The sequence below is a fragment of the Salmo salar genome, chromosome ssa16 (assembly GCF_905237065.1).
Source record: "Salmo salar chromosome ssa16, Ssal_v3.1, whole genome shotgun sequence".
Classification (NCBI taxonomy): domain Eukaryota; kingdom Metazoa; phylum Chordata; class Actinopteri; order Salmoniformes; family Salmonidae; genus Salmo; species Salmo salar.
This window is the reverse complement of record NC_059457.1, coordinates 52,556,111-52,574,123: the sequence shown is the minus strand read 5'-3', so window position 1 is coordinate 52,574,123 and position 18,013 is coordinate 52,556,111. Positions and strand designations below refer to the sequence as shown.

The 18,013-nt window shown below is 40.8% G+C and overlaps 1 protein-coding gene across 3 annotated transcripts in view; it reads left to right on the top strand.

Moving 5' to 3' along the window:
• The first annotated feature begins 219 nt into the window (after positions 1–219).
• LOC106574163 (nuclear receptor subfamily 5 group A member 2) overlaps positions 220–18,013 on the top strand; it is a 112,898-nt gene continuing 95,104 nt past the window's right edge. The window contains exons 1-4 of one of the 3 annotated variants that reach the window (XM_014149826.2): positions 220–509; positions 5,381–5,512; positions 7,931–8,049; positions 12,054–12,195. In XM_014149826.2, the coding sequence (XP_014005301.1) occupies positions 443–509; positions 5,381–5,512; positions 7,931–8,049; positions 12,054–12,195 (460 nt within the window). In that variant the 5' untranslated portion in view covers positions 220–442. Of the gene's footprint in view, positions 510–4,144; positions 5,513–7,930; positions 8,050–12,053; positions 12,196–18,013 lie in introns of all 3 variants that reach the window. The other 2 variants (XM_045697408.1, XM_045697409.1) reach the window with 2 other exon arrangements.

Here is an 18,013-nt window from a genome sequence, read left to right as displayed (position 1 = left end):
TGTGTGTGTGTGTGTGTGTGTGTGTGTGTGTGTGTGTGTGTGTGTGTGTGTGTGTGTGTGTGTGTGTGTGTGTGTGTGTGTGTGTGTGTGTGTGTGTGTGTGTGTGTGTGTGTGTGTGTGTGTGTGTGTGTGTGTGTGTGTGTGTGTGTGTGTGTGGGGGGGGGTGAAAGTGGGGAGGGATGGAGAGATAAAGAGAGAGAGAGTGCAGACGGAGGGAGGGAAGGGGATGGGATAGTTCACCAGGCAGAGTTCACTCGACTTCAGAGCAAGTGGACAGTAACTTTTTTATTTTATTTTTAACTCCTGAAGTCTCAACCCTCTTCGTTGCTCTGATTGCCCCCAATTACTAGTCACAGAATGGAATAGGTTAAGAGTGTGGGTCGGTGTCGTAGAAGATAGATCAAACCAGAGTCGTGTTTTCTCTCTGGAGCTGTGGATTGGCATGTCTTCCTCCAGCCCTGACAGTGAATGTGATCAGCGTGGCTCTACAGACGACCTGACTGGTGCAGGTGAGTAGTGACTGATGAGTTGTAACATGGCTTCATGCTAGGTGTCTGGTGCAGCGTGTCAGCCAGGATTCAAGAGGCTCCTCTATAACATGGCTTCATGCTAGGTGTCTGGTGCAGCGTGTCAGCCAGGATTCAAGAGGCTCCTCTATAACATGGCTTCATGCTAGGTGTCTGGTGCAGCGTGCCAGCCAGGATTCAAGAGGCTCCTCTATAACATGGCTTCATGCTAGGTGTCTGGTGCAGCGTGCCAGCCAGGATTCAAGAGGCTCCTCTATAACATGGCTTCATGCTAGGTGTCTGGTGCAGCGTGCCAGCCAGGATTCAAGAGGCCCCTCTATAACATGGCTTCATGCTAGGTGTCTGGTGCAGCGTGCCAGCCAGGATTCAAGAGGCTCCTCTATAGCCTACACTCTCAGAGGTAAAGGTGCCATGCTAGGTGTCTGGTGCAGCGTGTCAGCCAGGATTCAAGAGGCTCCTCTATAGCCAGAGAGAATGAGGGAGAGAGGTAAAGGTGCCATGCTAGGTGTCTGGTGCAGCGTGTCAGCCAGGATTCAAGAGGCTCCTCTATAGCCTACACTCTCAGAGGTAAAGGTGCCAGGAAGAACCTTTTTGGGGTTCTAAAAATTACCACTCAGGTAGAACATTTTCAGTTCAAAATGGTTCTTCGAGGAACCCCTGTGTAAAGGATCAAACCAGGAAGTTTATGCGATGAGAAGGGGTTTAATTTTGAATTTTTTTACTAAGATATTGCAGAGGTGACAGCCAATCAGAAGATTTGAGGTGTGGTTTTCAGATTTTTGGTCACCTGTTAGAGTAAATGTAATTCCTGTTCATTATGTTCAGTTTGTACACTTCCAATTTAAATATTTATGCATATTACACATTGTAACACAATATTGACATTGCTGATTACATAGTAATAAAGTTGTAACTATTCCAACTTTTGGATTTGCATTGACTCTTGAGGAAATCATACAACTGTCAATGTTCATCTTTAACGTGTGATGACAATACAACAGAACATATGAACAGGAATGACATTTAATCTAACGGGTGGCCCCAAAAAGATGTATGAAAGCCACGGCCCTTCTCAGCCACGCCTCCAGTCCAGGGTTCCTCCAGGAACCCTTTGTTATGTTGAAACATTAAAGGTTCATTACATTTACATTTAAGTCATTTAGCAGACGCTCTTATCCAGAGCGACTTACAAATTGGTGCATTCACCTTATGATATCCAGTGGAACAACCACTTTACAATAGTGCATCTAAATCTTTTAAGGGGGGGTTAGAAGGATTACTTTATCCTATCCCAGGTATTCCTTAAAGAGGTGGGGTTTCAGGTGTCTCCGGAAGGTGGTGATTGACTCCGCTGTCCTGGCGTCGTGAGGGAGCTTGTTCCACCATAGGGGTGCCAGAGCAGCGAACAGTTTTGACTGGGCTGAGCGGGAACTGTGCTTCCTCAGAGGTAGGGAGGCGAGCAGGCCAGAGGTGGATGAACGCAGTGCCCTTGTTTGGGTGTAGGGCCTGATCAGAGCCTGAAGGTACGGAGGTGCCGTTCCCCTCACAGCTCCGTAGGCTGTGAGGGGAACCAAAGGTGTAAATATGAACCATTGACTAGCAAAGGTTCAGGGTTCCTCAAGTCACCACTAATTCTAAGAGTGTTCATCATTTCTCTATTAGACTCCTGCACTCAGTCATGTTCCCATAAATACAAGGTTAACTTGCAGTTTTCTTTAACCTTTTTGAATTGTCCATTTTGACTTGCATTGTTGAGTAACAGCAATGGCATTTTTCATGTTATGTAATGTTATGCTTAAAGATTAGTTTAGACCAACGATGTAGGCCCGCGGATCAATTTTCTGAAAAATAAAAAACAAACCATTTTTTTTGAGAGAGAGTTAAAATAGTAGAATACACAAGGTGCAATTTCGAAATTTGGTTGTGTATCACTAATGTTCCTCTTGTTATGTCAGTCACTGACAGTCTCTCAATTAGTCCATGTCAGCTAAAAAAAATTAGATTGGTAAATTAGTCTAGCCAGCTATCTAAAACTTGGTCAAATTACCAACCGGGGCCCCCCATTGATTTTGCTGGTCACTCTCACTCAGATATCATATGCAAACATTTCTCTCCACCCTATGGTAAAATGACTAGAATTACAGGAAATTAGCTATAAAACTGCACATTTATTATGCTCTACGCCCCATGGCAAAATGTGTAGAAGGGGGGCTGGCAACAAAATTTCACTTAGGCCCCCCCAACAAGGCTAGGGCTGTCTTTGACTTCATGTGAGGGTATGGATGTGGTTACACAGACCTGTGAGCCACTGGGACCCCCCATGATGTGTTCCGATTTTTGTGGCCCCCACCCCCATCAAAGTTGCCAATCCCTGGTTTAGGTTGTTGACATATGTTGGTGTCTATGCATTGGATGTAATGCTAGAGTGCTTATACACAATGTTCCGTTTTTTTTTTTTTTTTTTTTTACAAAAACACACAATGCAATGCTATGTTTTTACATGCATAAATTAGTCATTAGGTCAAATTTAAGGAATGACAATATCCGGAAACAAATTGAAAATATGTTGCAAATGAGGTCACTTCAACGCGTGGTGTCGTGCGTAACAGGTGGAATCATTGATACAGCTTCAGCTTGTATTTGTATTCTGAACAATATCAGCGAAGATGGGGCGGGGATCTATTCAATAGCGCTTAGTATTAAAAGTAAAATCAAAACAAATGTTATTGGTCACATACACGTGGTTAACATGTGTTAATGCGAGTGTAGCGAAATGCTTGTGTTCGGTTTAAAGTAAATCATTTATGGATTCCAATCGAAACATTGACATCAGTAACAGTCAAAAGTATTCCGGCAATCTGAACGGAATGTATTGCCAAACATTTTACAGTCAATTTCTCCGACATTTGGACGTGTTTGTAGACCTATGCGTGTGAGAGTAGGTTACAGTTGAAATGTTAACTCACTCGAAATTATTTCCCAGTTGAATTTATGATCGGAAATGATAAAGATTAGCCTATCAGAGCATGAACATGCACGAGAAAAGCAACGAAATGCATATTATTTACAATGATAAAACACATCCTAATTGCAACAATTATTAGCATTGCGTGTTTGATCATTTCGAAATAATTATTTAAGTGTAGTTTTGGTTATATATATATTTGATATAATGGATGGATGAAATCAGTTAGACCTGCGGGGTGCGTGTGCGTGTGTGTGAGAGAGTTTTCCCTCGCAAGTGCGTAAATGCATGTGAGTGTGCGCGCGTGCCTTATAGGGCCCCTCTAATGTATGTCTCGAGTTGACCTTGGATATGTAGCCTAACCTTTTGCTTGAAAAGGCCGCTGTGCGTCACTTTTCACCATCCTCTCCATCCGTTGATTGACAGCTCTCAATAGGGCTCAGGTGATGACAAGAGTGAATTATGTTGTGTTCCGCTGTGTGTGTGTGTGTGTGTGTGTGTGTGTGTGTGTGTGTGTGTGTGTGTGTGTGTGTGTGTGTGTGTGTGTTGTGTTGTGTTTTAACACAAAAACAAATCCTGATTTTCGTTTTGTGGTTTTAATTCAATGCTCACGTCAATTATGTTACGTGATTTGATCCGTCATGTCCTGTAGCTTATAGAATTATGTAAATATTAATAAGGAGAGAAATTAGATCATTTATAGAGGTAATTGAGTAAATGTGGTATTTAAAAAAAGGGGCCTGGCATATTAGGCTACAGCTTTGAAAATGTTTTGCCCTAATTTACAGTTTTGACGCAATAGCTTAGAATTCATTCATCCAGTTGCCTAAAACTAATATTTTATTTCGTCTCAGTAAAATGGCACGTGTTTGCGCGCATGGTTTTTTTCCTCACTAATTTATCAGCTACCAACTCATGAAAAGCTTAATTAAAACTGCGTATAGCTCATTACCAGACCAGTTGGCATAACGACATGCCTCCGTGTGTAGACCTATTTGCCTTCCACTCCTCTGTGTCAAAGATTGGTGTATTTTAACATTCAGTTGCATCACTTCTATTTTGTCCCTTATTTTCCAGCCGATTTTAAAGTCCATCATTAGCAGTAAAAACAGTTGTGATTTGGACAGTGTGGATAACGCGTTAGGAATTATGTTGCCCGTCTCCGCACGCGATTGGAGCTAAGGGTGTGATGTCATACCACCATGAGCCCCTGATTGGCGTTAGGAAGCGGTGTCAGTGGAGTAAACAAAGCAGCAAGGAGAGGTCTGAACTTCACATCCCACTCCATCACAGATAGACCGAATCCGACTTTTACGCGAAGGAGCGTCCGGCTTGAAAGTCTTTTCAAATCAGATCGAAAGTTCATGACAGTTCGCTAACTCAACTTTTAAGACCCGTGTCAAAGACGTGGAAAGGCCAGCGGCAGAGCAGTCAGCTGCCGAGACCTCTAAAGAGGTGTCATCATATTTTAACCCGGTTCAACCCTCATTGTCCGGGTAGATTTGTTATTTTAATCACAGAGAGATAGAGAGAGAGAGAGAGAGAGAGAGAGAGAGAGAGAGAGAGAGAGAGAGAGAGAGAACTCGAAATCGAAATCATTGCGCTCCACCCCTTAACTTCGCGGTAAAACCATGCTCGTATACTAGGGTCAACGGCATTGCTCCATATTTCAATTTACCCAAGAGCAATTTCAGAATGAATTTACATTGTTCTCGCTGTTGCAGGCTACCAATCGGGTATGTAGCCTAGACATTCGCTGTCAGTTTAAGCAGAGCCCGCTGCATTTTGGCCATACAGTGAGCGCGCAGGATTTGGGAAGCCACTTTTCTCCGGTGTGTCTGTGTGAGTGAGTGAGTGTGAGAACCTGTAGTGTTCCTCTCCCGTCCAGGTGGTCAGCCGGACGGAGCGGAGTCTCCCGCTCAGCCCAGCGGAGCTGTCATGCTGCCCAAAGGCGACACGGAATCTCTAGGACTCGTTCGATCGCATGGAGAACAGGGGCACATGCCAAGAAATATGCAAGGTAAGAAATCTAGACCGATTTAGATACCGCATTATTAGGCAATATTGTAGACCGCGCGGCGGTTGTACGTTAACACTGGCATCGCGAAAGGTGTCATTTGTGAAATTGTGCGTAATTACGGGCGAAAGACCTGACGGTGTAGGACATAAATAGCCTAGACAAACTCGTCGTGCTTATTCAGTTGTCAACTTGGAATAGTTCACTTATTTGCTGATCATGCCTTGTATATCACTATTAAGGTAGGCTACACTGGGACGGTCAATATGTGGTTTATGCGAATTCGCTCTACCCAAATTCTGTAGGAAAGACCATTCTTGCCATCACCGACTTTCTCCAAATAGTGCATGGTAAATGATTCCATTGTGCACTTTATGAATGAATTAAAAGAACACTATTCACCTAGTCAGATATCATTCAGTGTTATTCATTGTGTTTTAATCCCGCCGTAGGCTATTATGAAATTATAGGCTACGGTTGATCTATCATACAGGCCTAGCCACAGTAATCTGATGGGGTTTTACTAGGCTAATGAGTAAACCATCCTAATGCTCACCTGATGTCTAACGTTTGCTTAATATGAGAGATCTCATGTACCAGTTGTTGGAACCTGAGAAATGTGAATTCTCAAAATGGCCATTTGTCTTTTAAACTTCGGTTTCAGCACCAGGCAGAATTATGTCGGTGATATTTGGAATAAAATAGTTTCTTTCACGTCACGTTTTTGTCAAAAGTTTATATTAAAAGGGTGACGTGTGTAGAACCTTTACGCCAGAACACGAGGGTGAAAATCAGATATTCTACAGTTTGCGAGTAAGACATTTGGCCTACGACAAAAAAAGTTTTAATGACATAAATGTGCAATTATTGGAAAATACCAAGTTGGGTTAAATATATTTTGCTTGGAATAATTTTTGTTAAGTTTACAAATTGTAACCTTATAACCCGTAGTTTTGGGGGTTCCTTCTAATAATGCTAGACTAGCCTACTGCTTGATTTAATTTCCAAAAGTTCAATGTTAGAAAATAACATAACTATTTTCGATGAGAATTGAAGTGTTCTTTGCAAGCCTATCGAATTAATATTTCTAAATCCCCTTCTCTTTGCCAATTGCACAGTTCGATTATCTTTCAAATTAAGTTTCATATGGTTTTGATACAAATATCTGATAACTAAACCTTCAAGGCATGAATGGAATTTTAATCTATATTTTTGTACGTGTATTTTCTCTCTCTGCGTGCAAAAAGCAAATGCCATTTTCCAATCCATTTAAACATGGACCTAGCTTATTTCAAATACCAAACTTTGAACTGAAAATAGTTTTGAGGGCTGCATGTTTCTCAGAGGCCCGAGATAAGATTCGATAGCTAAGTTATAGGTGATATCCTTAGGTTACAGAAAAAACTTTCTGAACTTGTGCTGGCGGATATGTTTGTAAGATTATTATTATAATATATATTTTTTTACCTTTATTTAACTAGGCAAGTCAGTTAAGAACAAATGTTTAATTACAATGACTTTCTTTAAACTTATTATACAGGGCTTGTAAACGCTGCGAGATCAGAGGGTCAATGGAGAAAAACACGTCCAGCAGACACACAGGCAGAAAGACGCATTTTGAAAGTTACATTATTTTATCTGCTCTGAAATTCATTGTGATTATTCTGTTTGATGTTTGCCGCATTTTAACGACAATAAATTATTTTCTTAACATTGTAAATGTCAGTTCAGCTGTTTGCTAGCACTGTTATATATCCGCTTATCAATGCAATTATTTTCATCAGCATTCATGCCCGTAAACTGTCGGACTAGACTTTAGCAGGTGCTTATGGAAAGTCAATTAAAACGTATATTTACAGAGCAGAGCAGACACGGGAAGAGTAGCTGAAGGCGATTCAATTTAAGTTCAATTTAAGAATCAGTTTTATATTTTTATTTCACCTGTTAGCACGAAAGGTTGCACTGTAGGCTGTGTCTTCATTTGCCTGTGGGCGGTAACATTTACTCCTCGAATGCTTAACTCTAATATCTTACCATTTCCGGGATGAATTCACGACTTAATATCATGAATATTTATGAAGCTCAGTTTCATATGTTTGCCCTGTCTGCGACTGGCGAGCAAGAGTGAATGCAGCAAAGCGGGAGAATGAAGGTTATTTCCTTTTAGCACCATCAAATAACATTATTCATCCAAATAAGGAATAGTTGAATCAAATTTCCTTTTGGATCAAAGCTTCAAAATGTTTTTTTTTTTTTCTCAGAAATTTGATGGATTTTCAAAAAAATATTCCATAGCCTAAGGTCATTGTAAATTCAGTCAGATGTATATGTTAAAGACTGCAGTAGGCCTATGTAGGAAAAGAAGGTCTTTCAGATCAAAGTCGTCTTCTTCGTTTTCTCATGTGTGTCATGTGTTTGCAGCCCCCCACTATAAAATGATGGACTACTCCTATGATGAAGACTTGGATGAGATGTGTCCGGTTTGTGGCGACAAGGTTTCTGGGTACCACTATGGGCTCCTCACATGTGAAAGCTGCAAGGTTTGTTCTTGTTTTTTATTTTATTTGTATTATTTTTACATTTTTTCTAACCTTTCCTCAGATTGTCTTTCTCTTGAAACATACAGCCTATGCTAGCATATTAGCCATAATAAACTCCTACATTTGTTTGCAGAAGTTCCAAGTAACCTACATATAGTTAACCAAATGGTTTTGTAAAATCTCTAAATGTCAATTTGTGTATAGCCCACGTAGCCTACGCTGTAGATTTAATCCATTTTCTGACCTTAAAGATGCAACACGTTTACTCTGAGGATACCTTCAATAGCAACATTGCTTCATTTGAAGTGTTGTCTTCTTAAAATGGAGTGCAATGGTAGAGAGTGTGTAATACTTCAAAAGCGTTTTATTTTTTTTATTTTTTAAACTCAGCATACAGAAGATGTGACTTGATTCAGTGTTGTTGGAGAGGCGTGTTAGAAGAGTTGCAGATGAATCCTGTTGTTTTAGCCGAGATACCAGTTTTTAACTCAGATACTCAGACAGCATTCTGACCGTGGATCATTTTAAAGGTAACCTATGTGAATGGGGGTCTTCAACGAAATCATCTCGTCTTTGCGATAGGTTGGCTAATCTTCCACCAGCACAGTTCTAAACGGGATCTGTTTATCAGGAACATATTGCAGTTGTCATTTCGTGTAATGTGTAGTTATTTCAATAGAAGCTGTGTGTTTTTTTGGGGGGGACGGGAGAAAGATTGGGGTCTTTTCTGTCCTTTCTCACCAGTCTAGCACACTGCCGTGGGTATGAGACAGGAGGTATCAGGACTCAATGTCTAAACACACAATGTAATACAGTGTTGGTCTGCTTTAAACCTGTACACACACACACACACACACACACACACACACACACACACACACACACACACACACACACACACACACACACACACACACACACGCACGCACGCACACACACACACACACACACACACACACACACACACACACACACACACAGGCAAGCAGGATGCGCACGCACACCCATAACACACATACACACAGATACCCGCATACACACAGATACACACAGATAGACAAACACACACTGTTAGTCCACATTAAACCTGAACACACAGATAGAATAAAAGTTGGTGTTTGTCTAAGTCCACATGAAACCACACTGTACCTGCATGTTAAAACCAACAAAAGCATCCACAGAACCATAAATGGTCATGGTTTCCTCACTGGCGATTTGGAGGCTCCGAATCTTTGTTTGTCACACGCTTTGTAAACAACAGGTGTAGACTAACTGAGAAATGTTTACAAAGGCTCACTCTAGGTGTTTTAAAAAAACACAACATTAACTTCGTCATTCAGTTTAACCCACACACACACACACACACACACACACACACACACACACACACACACACACACACACACACACACACACACACACACACACACACACACACACACACAATCACTGACTTGAAAGAGTGCAAGACATTTGAACTGGTCTATATATTCAATGGAAAGACTGTTTATTCAGTAGACTGTATATCCAGTGGGTCAGTAGACTGTATATCCAGTGGGTCAGTAGACTGTGTATCCAGTGGGTCAGTAGACTGTATATCCAGTGGGTCAGTAGACTGTATATCCAGTGCGTCAGTAGACTGTATATCCAGTGGGTCAGTAGACTGTATAGCCAATGGGTCAGTAGACTGTGTATCCAGTGGGTCAGTAGACTGTATATCCAGTGGGTCAGTAGACTGTATATCCAGTGGGTCAGTAGACTGTATATCCAGTGGGTCAGTAGACTGTATATCCAGTGGGTCAGTAGACTGTTTATCCAGTGGGTCAGTAGACTGTATATCCAGTGGGTCAGTAGACTGTATATCCAGTGGGTCAGTAGACTGTATATCCAGTGGGTCAGTAGACTGTATATCCAGTGGGTCAGTAGACTGTATATCCAGTGGGTCAGTAGACTGTATATCCAGTGGGTCAGTAGACTGTATATCCAGTGGGTCAGTAGACTGTATATCCAGTGCGTCAGTAGACTGTATATCCAGTGGGTCAGTAGACTGTATATCCAGTGGGTCAGTAGACTGTTTATCCAGTGCGTCAGTAGACTGTATATCCAGTGGTTATATTTTCATGTCACAAGGCTGGATCAAGCAATGCAGGTTGTACATTAAAAACAATGTTTGGAATTTGGTATATTGATTGTTTTACTTTAAATGGGCAGGTTTAAGGCATTTCTCCAACTTGTGTGGATCGGGTATTTTTAATTTTTAATTTCACCTTTATTTAACCAGATGGCTAGTTGAGAACAAGTTCTCATTTACAACTGCGACCTGGCCAAGAATTAATCAAAGCAGTTCGACTCATACAACAACACAGAGTTACACATGGAATAAACAAGCATACAGTCAATAACACAGTAGAAAAAGTCTATATACAGTGTGTGCAAATGAGGTAAGATAAGGGAGGTAAGGCAATAAATAGGCCATGGTGGCGAAGTAATTACAATATACCAATCAAACACGGGAGTGATTGATGTGCAGAAGATGAATGTGCAAGTATAGATACTGGGGTGCAAAGGAGCAAGATAAATAAATAAATAAATACAGTATGGGGATGAGATAGTTGGATGGGCTATTTACAGATGGGCTATGTAAAGGTGCAGTGATCTGTGAGCTGCTCTGACAGCTGGTGCTTAAAGTTAGTGAGGGAGATATGAGTCTCCAGCTTCAGTGATTTTTGCAGTTTGTTCCAGTCATTGGCAGCAGAAAACTGGAAGCAAAGGTGGCCAAAGGAGGAATTGGCTTTGGGGGTGACTAGTGAGATATACCTGCTGGAGCGCATGCTACTGGTGGGTGCTGCTATGGTGACCAGTGAGCTGAGATAAGGCAGGGCTTTACCTAGCAGAGACTTGTAGATGACCTGGAGCCAGTGGGTTTGGCGACGTGTATGAAGCGAGGGCCAGCCAACGAGAGCGTACAGGTCGCAATGGTGGGTAGTATATGGGGCTTTGGTGACAAAACGGATGGCACTGTGATAGAATGCATCCAATACGCTAATACCTTTTCCACGTTAGATTTTCCCTGCTATTTCTGAACATTTATTCAATGGTACGGTTAGAACCAAGTGAACTTTAAATGATGGATACAATGGTTTGGATTTGTACTCTTATTCTCATATTGTTTTTTTAATTAAGATAGAAAGGTTGTACAAATACATTCTGAAGTCTTCATAGCACCATGTAAGTGTAAATACCGATGTAGTGCTTGTAATATTGTCTGGCTGGAATTGCAACAGGTCACTTCATGAAAATATTGTTCACATTTTGATATTACTCAAAGTATTTTATATTGTTGTTTAGAACAGACGTTTATTCTGTACTTTTCATCAAACATTCATTCAAATATAAGTAACATGACAATTGTTGTATTCATACATCTGTCTGAACATTTACCAAAAGCACATATTTATATATAGTAAAAATCATTGTTTGTATGTGAGTAAATATTTGTCATTAACAATTCAAAGCAATAGGGGAAGTTATTATGATAATCTCATAGCAAGAATTATAATGTTTTATTACAAAGTAGTGTATCCGATATTTGTTTTTGTGTTTTGTTAAGGTTTTAAGCTTTCTTCATATTGATTTCAGAATTTTCAGCATTCATTTCATTAATTCAGCACCATTTACATATGAAGCCTAATTTTCTGGTCATCCGTCGATGATGAGTAGGAGATGGTGTCAAGAAATGTGTGTGTGTGTGTGTGTGTGTTTAAACTATGTGTATACATGATCAAATGTCAGTTTTTTATGAACACAAAACTCTCTTTGTGTTGTGTTTTCTGTGCCTCCATTCTGTGCCTCCAGTGTTCACACCACTGTGTTTTCTTGTGCCTGTAATTGGTTCCCATTGTCTGAGCGTGTATGTGTGTGTGTGTGTGTGTGTGTGTGTGTGTGAATTGGGCAATTACAAATGCCGTTGTCATACGTGTTGACATGTTAATTCTTCTCCGCAGGGCTTCTTCAAGCGCACGGTTCAGAACAACAAACGGTACACATGCATAGAGAACCAGACATGTGCCATCGACAAGACACAAAGAAAACGCTGCCCTTATTGCCGCTTCCAGAAGTGCCTCACTGTTGGCATGAAGCTGGAAGGTAAGGGCACCTCTTATTAATGAGGTTATAAGACAACAAGAAGGTCCTAGTACAGGCCAACTATGTTAGGGTCAGGGTTTGACTTATGTTGGTGCATGACAGACTTGGGTTCAAATAGTATTCTTTTTCTCTTTCAAAAAGGGGGTTTGGACTTTTGGGACTAGTCTATTGGTTCCATTGTGCAACGCGAGTTCAGTCAAACCCAGCTAAAGTTGTTGAAAGTAAATGAAATCTATTTTAGCCCAGAGTCTGGTGCATACACAGGGGTCAGTAGATTCTCCCATTACAAATCAGATCATGCTCAAACGAGTCGGAATATATGACCGACCGCCTCGATTCGGTCTTATGTAGCAACATTTGAAGAAGACTCAGAGCTACAAAATGGTACATCATACACTGCAATTGGGGAACAATGGGAAAGTAATTCTAATTTAAAGTTGTAGCCCCACTTCTGGAATGTTTTGGTACACCTACAGGAGAGCTCTTCTTTGTCTACACCCATTCAGCATCGTTCACACCCTCTTAAGCTTTAGCCCCACCCATCTCTTTAAGGATTCACATTTGAGGCCATGTGCTAAACAGAGTGAGTACTGTAGTAAAGATTTAAAAAACTAAAAGTGGTAAAAGTAGTAGCCTACAATAAGCCTATATCATAATCTGACTTTGGTGCAGGTCATGTTGTTCTTCACATTACCGTCTCCATTAAACACCATCAAATAAAATCAACGTTTATTTTGTCACATACACAGGATACAGAAGATGTCAACGGTACAGTGAAAGATTTAGATGCACTATTGTAAAGTGGTTGTTCCACTGGATATCATAAGGTGAATCCACCAATTTGTAAGTCGCTCTGGATAAGAGTGTCTGCTAAATGACTTAAATGTAATGTAAATGTAAATGTAAAATGGTTACTTGCATATTTGCATAGTAGCAAAACTAGAAAGTGTCAATATAAAAAAAGAACAAAACGTATCAATGCCAGTAGAGAAATAACAAAATAATATACAGTATGTAGAAGAACAATATCATTAACAATAGCAGTGATACTGGTGGTAGACGAGGTAGTTATATGCATTATATGCATACAATCAAGGGAAAGTGGATGAGCAGCAGGATATTTTGTATTTAGTAGCAGCAACGTATGGTAGTGTGTGTGTGTGTGTGTGTGTGTGTGTGTGTGTGTGTGTGTGTGTGTGTGTGTGTGTGTGTGTGTAAGGACGTCAGTGTTGCGCAGCAGCTGTAACCTGGTCCCGACTGAGTCTGAATGCTCTTTGGTGACAACAACACCAGGCTCAAGAGCATCGAAGCTGTAAAACAGGAAAATAGACCAAAAAAAATTAAGACATTACAACCTTGCATAATATCAATTCGCCTCCCAAGTTTAGATAAGAAGAATAACCTCATACAATGAAATGAAAACGATATTAACTTGAAGGTGCGGGTACTGCTTGGTCAGGTGTTGTTTGCCAGTCATCACTTACCACCAGCACCGTATCATCCTCCAGTCTCCTTGTATGACTGGTGGAGGAGAGTCAGGCATGTTTTACTGATGCTGAAATACAAATTACAGATACAAATATTTTATCATTGTTATACAATAGATGGCCATAATCACCGCCAGACACACCTGGCTAACTTGATGAGTCACGTGATCATCTGGGGAAGTGGAGTCTTATGTTTAGACCTGCAGCTAGCTAGCTAGCCTGTTATGGACAGGAGTTCTGCTAGCGGATAACTAGCCTGTTATGGACAGGAGTTCTGCTAGCGGATAACTAGCCTGTTATGGACAGGAGTTCTGCTAGCGGATAACTAGCCTGTTATGGACAGGAGTTCTGCTAGAGGATAACTAGCCTGTTATGGACAGGAGTTCTGCTAGCGGATAACTAGCCTGTTATGGACAGGAGTTCTGCTAGCGGATAGCTAGCCTGTTATGGACAGGAGTTCTGCTAGCGGATAACTAGCCTGTTATGGACAGGAGTTCCGCTAGCGGATAACTAGCCTGTTATGGGCAGGAGTTCTGCTAGCGGATAACTAGCCTGTTATGGACAGGAGTTCCGCTAGCGGATAACTAGCCTGTTATGGACAGGAGTTCTGCTAGCGGATAACTAGCCTGTTATGGACAGGAGTTCCGCTAGCGGATAACTAGCCTGTTATGGACAGGAGTTATGCTAGCGGATAACTAGCCTGTTATGGACAGGAGTTCTGCTAGCGGATAACTAGCCTGTTATGGGCAGGAGTTCTGCTAGCGGATAGCTAGCCTGTTATGGACAGGAGTTCCGCTAGCGGATAACTAGCCTGTTATGGACAGGAGTTCTGCTAGCGGATAACTAGCCTGTTATGGACAGGAGTTCCGCTAGCGGATAACTAGCCTGTTATGGACAGGAGTTCTGCTAGCGGATAACTAGCCTGTTATGGACAGGAGTTCTGCTAGCGGATAACTAGCCTGTTATGGACAGGAGTTCTGCTAGCGGATAACTAGCCTGTTATGGACAGGAGTTCTGCTAGCGGAACCCCTCGCCAACAGCCAATGTAATAGCACGGCGCGAAATACAAAACAGCAAAAATCTCATAATTCAATCTTCTCAAACATACCACTATTATACACCATTTTAAAGATAAGATTCTCCTTAATCCAACCACAGTGTCCGATTTCAAAAAGGCTTTACAGCGAAAGCAAAACATTAGATTATGTTAGGACATCAACTTCACATGAAAAACCACAGAGCCATTTTCCAAGCAAGGAGAGGCATCACAAAAACCAGAAATACAGCTAAAATGAATCACTAACCTTTGACGATCTTCATCAGATGACACTCCCAGGACTCAATGTTAGACAATACATGTATGTTTTGTTCGATAAAGTTCATATTTATTTCTAAAAACCCCATTTTACATTGGCGCGTGATGTTCAGAAAATGCATTGCCACCCAAAACTTCCGGTGAATGAGCACATCAATTTACAAAAATACTCATCATAAACGTTGATAAATTTTAAAACAGTTATTGAAAGAATTATAGATACACTTCTCCTTAATGCAACCGCTGTGTCAGATTTCAAAATAGCTTTACGGTGAAAGCACATTTTTCAATATTCTGAGTACAGAGCTCAGCCATCAAAGCAAGCTATACAGTTACCCGCCAAGTTCTGGAGTCAACTAAAATCAGAATTATTATTATAAATCTTCCCTTACCTTTGCTGATCTTCGTCGGAATGCACTCCCAGGACTCCCACAAGAAATGTTATTTTTGTTCGAAATACTCCATATTTATGTCCAAATACCGCCTTTTGTTCGCGCGTTCAGATCACTATCCAAAGGCAAAATGCGCGAGCGTAAAACCAGAGACAAAAAGTCAAAATGTTCCATTACCGTTCTTAGAAACATGTCAAACGATGTTTACAATCAATCCTTAGGGTCATTTTATCATAAAACTTTGATAATATTCCAACCGGACAATAGCGTATTCATTACAGAAGAAAAAGAAGGAGCGGCGCGCAAGCATGCTCGCGCAGAAAACAACTCACTGGTTCCAGGCAGTCCACTGATTGACTGAGCTCCTATTCTCTGCCCAGTAACAGTAGACGGATGAAAAACGTTTCTAAAGGCTGTTGACAGCCAATGGAAGCCTTAGGAAGTGCAATGTGACCCCACAGACCCTGTAGTTTCGATAGGGATTAGAAAGAAAAACTACAAGCCTCAGATTTCCCACTTCCTGGTTGGATTTTTCTCAGGTTTTTGCCTGCCATATGAGTTCTGTTATACTCACAGACATCATTCAAATAGTTTTAGAAACTTCAGATTGTTTTCTATCCAAATAATAAAATGCAAATATTTGACTCTGGACCTGAGTAGCAGGCAGTTACTCTGGGCATGCTTTTCATCCAAACGTGAAAATACTGCCCCCTATCCCTAACAGGCTAGACAATTAAATATAATCCCAACCCATAGTACAAGCAATACAAAACGATTGTCATAGCTATTTAAAACTAACTAACTAGGTTCAATGTGAGTTAGATAGCTAATATTAGGCTATAACTAGCAATGGAAATGGCTTTCTGAGATAATATTACTACACAGATCATACTAGTAATGTTAGCAAGCTAGCTAACAATATGCTTTAACTTGGTCTTTTGTTTAGACATGGAGCTAGCTAGCTAGCTAGATAAAGAATGAACCATAATCCCAATCCATAGAGTACTAGCAATACAAACCGATTGTCATAGCTTGCTAAAGCTAACCAAATAGGTTTAATGTTAGCTAGTTAGCTAGCTACCATTAAGCTATAACTAGCAATGCAAATGGATTTCTTAGATAATATTACTACACAGAAAATGGAAGAATGCTTCACGGCAGACTGCAACCCATTTCATTAAATAATTACGTCCTGTGTCGTTTCCATTTTGTTTGTACAGCTTGTTTGGCCCGTTGTGTCAAGGCACTGACTGTGTACAATGCAATAAGAATTATCAGATCTTTCTCCCTCTCTGTCACGGATGCCATGGTTGCCCTTAGTTTGAAGATGTAATCCGGAGAAAGGTGTTTTATACAACAGCCTTCTGTGTTCTCTTTTCGACTCCCTCTGCATTTGCAATCAAACGCCAGAATTGTATTAATCTCCTTATCATACTCTGCTTCCACCGGGCATTCCACTGATTTTAAAACTCTGTCAACTTCTTCCATGACCACAACACTGTTGATTGACGATTCTTCCCCATCACTGTAATCCGAAGACTCTACAATGTCTGGTTCAATGAAAATGATTTGACCGAAATCAGGGATTTTGTCATCATATGATTAATTTTCAGTCAGCATGACATGCTTGTACTCCAGAAAGTAGTCCATCACAACTTTTTTCCACTGACCTTTGTCGATAGCGCCTGATGTAATTGAGAGCAGTAGCAACACATTTGCAGTTCTCCATGGCTAATGTTATATCTTTAAAAAGAAAAAACATGTAGTAGAAAGGATTATCTATACATAATGAGCAGCTAATTTTAAAGACAGAAGATGCTACACGGCAGACCAATCCAAACTCATCTCTCGGCATGTCCAACCAATCATGGCTAGCGGGAAGGTTCCTGACTTTTTCGGTGGCTAAACCAACTAGGCTAAAAATTGAACAACTGTATTGGTATTTACAGATGTTATTAAGGCACATTAAAGTTCACATGTTCCAAAAGGTATTTCTGACAAAAAACACATTTATGATTAAAAAAAATAAAACGTACAAATGCCTTTCGTGTGAAGTAGTGACGTGCGACATACGCCTAGTTTCCGGGAAATGAGTCACATATAGCGTGGGCACCAACATAAAGGTAAAGAATGGGAAATTGTCCAGTCCATTATCTTTGGTGTTTTGTAAGAGTTGGAACTTGGAACGCAACGGCCCTATTCAAACAAAACTGTTATCTTGAAGTTTTGGGGCAAAGGAAAAACAAACACGTTTGAATTGGTATCAACTCTGTTTTTTAAAGGTTTCTAAAGGCTTCTACTGTTGTTGTATAGAACTACGTTGAGTTAGAAGTTTCTCTAAACCAGTTTAGAATTAGGGGGATGTAAAGGTCAGGATTAGGGGGATGGATAGGTTAGGATTAGGGGATGGACAGGTTATGATTAGGGGGATGTAAAGGTTAGGATTAGGGGGATGGATAGGTTAGGATTAGGGGGATGGACAGGTTAAGATTAGGGGAATGGACAGTTTAGGGTTAGGGGGATAGACAGGTTAGGGTTAAGGGGATGGACAGGTTAGCATTAGGGGGATGGACAGGTTAGGATTAGGGGGATGGACAAATGCTGTATCTGACCATGTGTCAGTG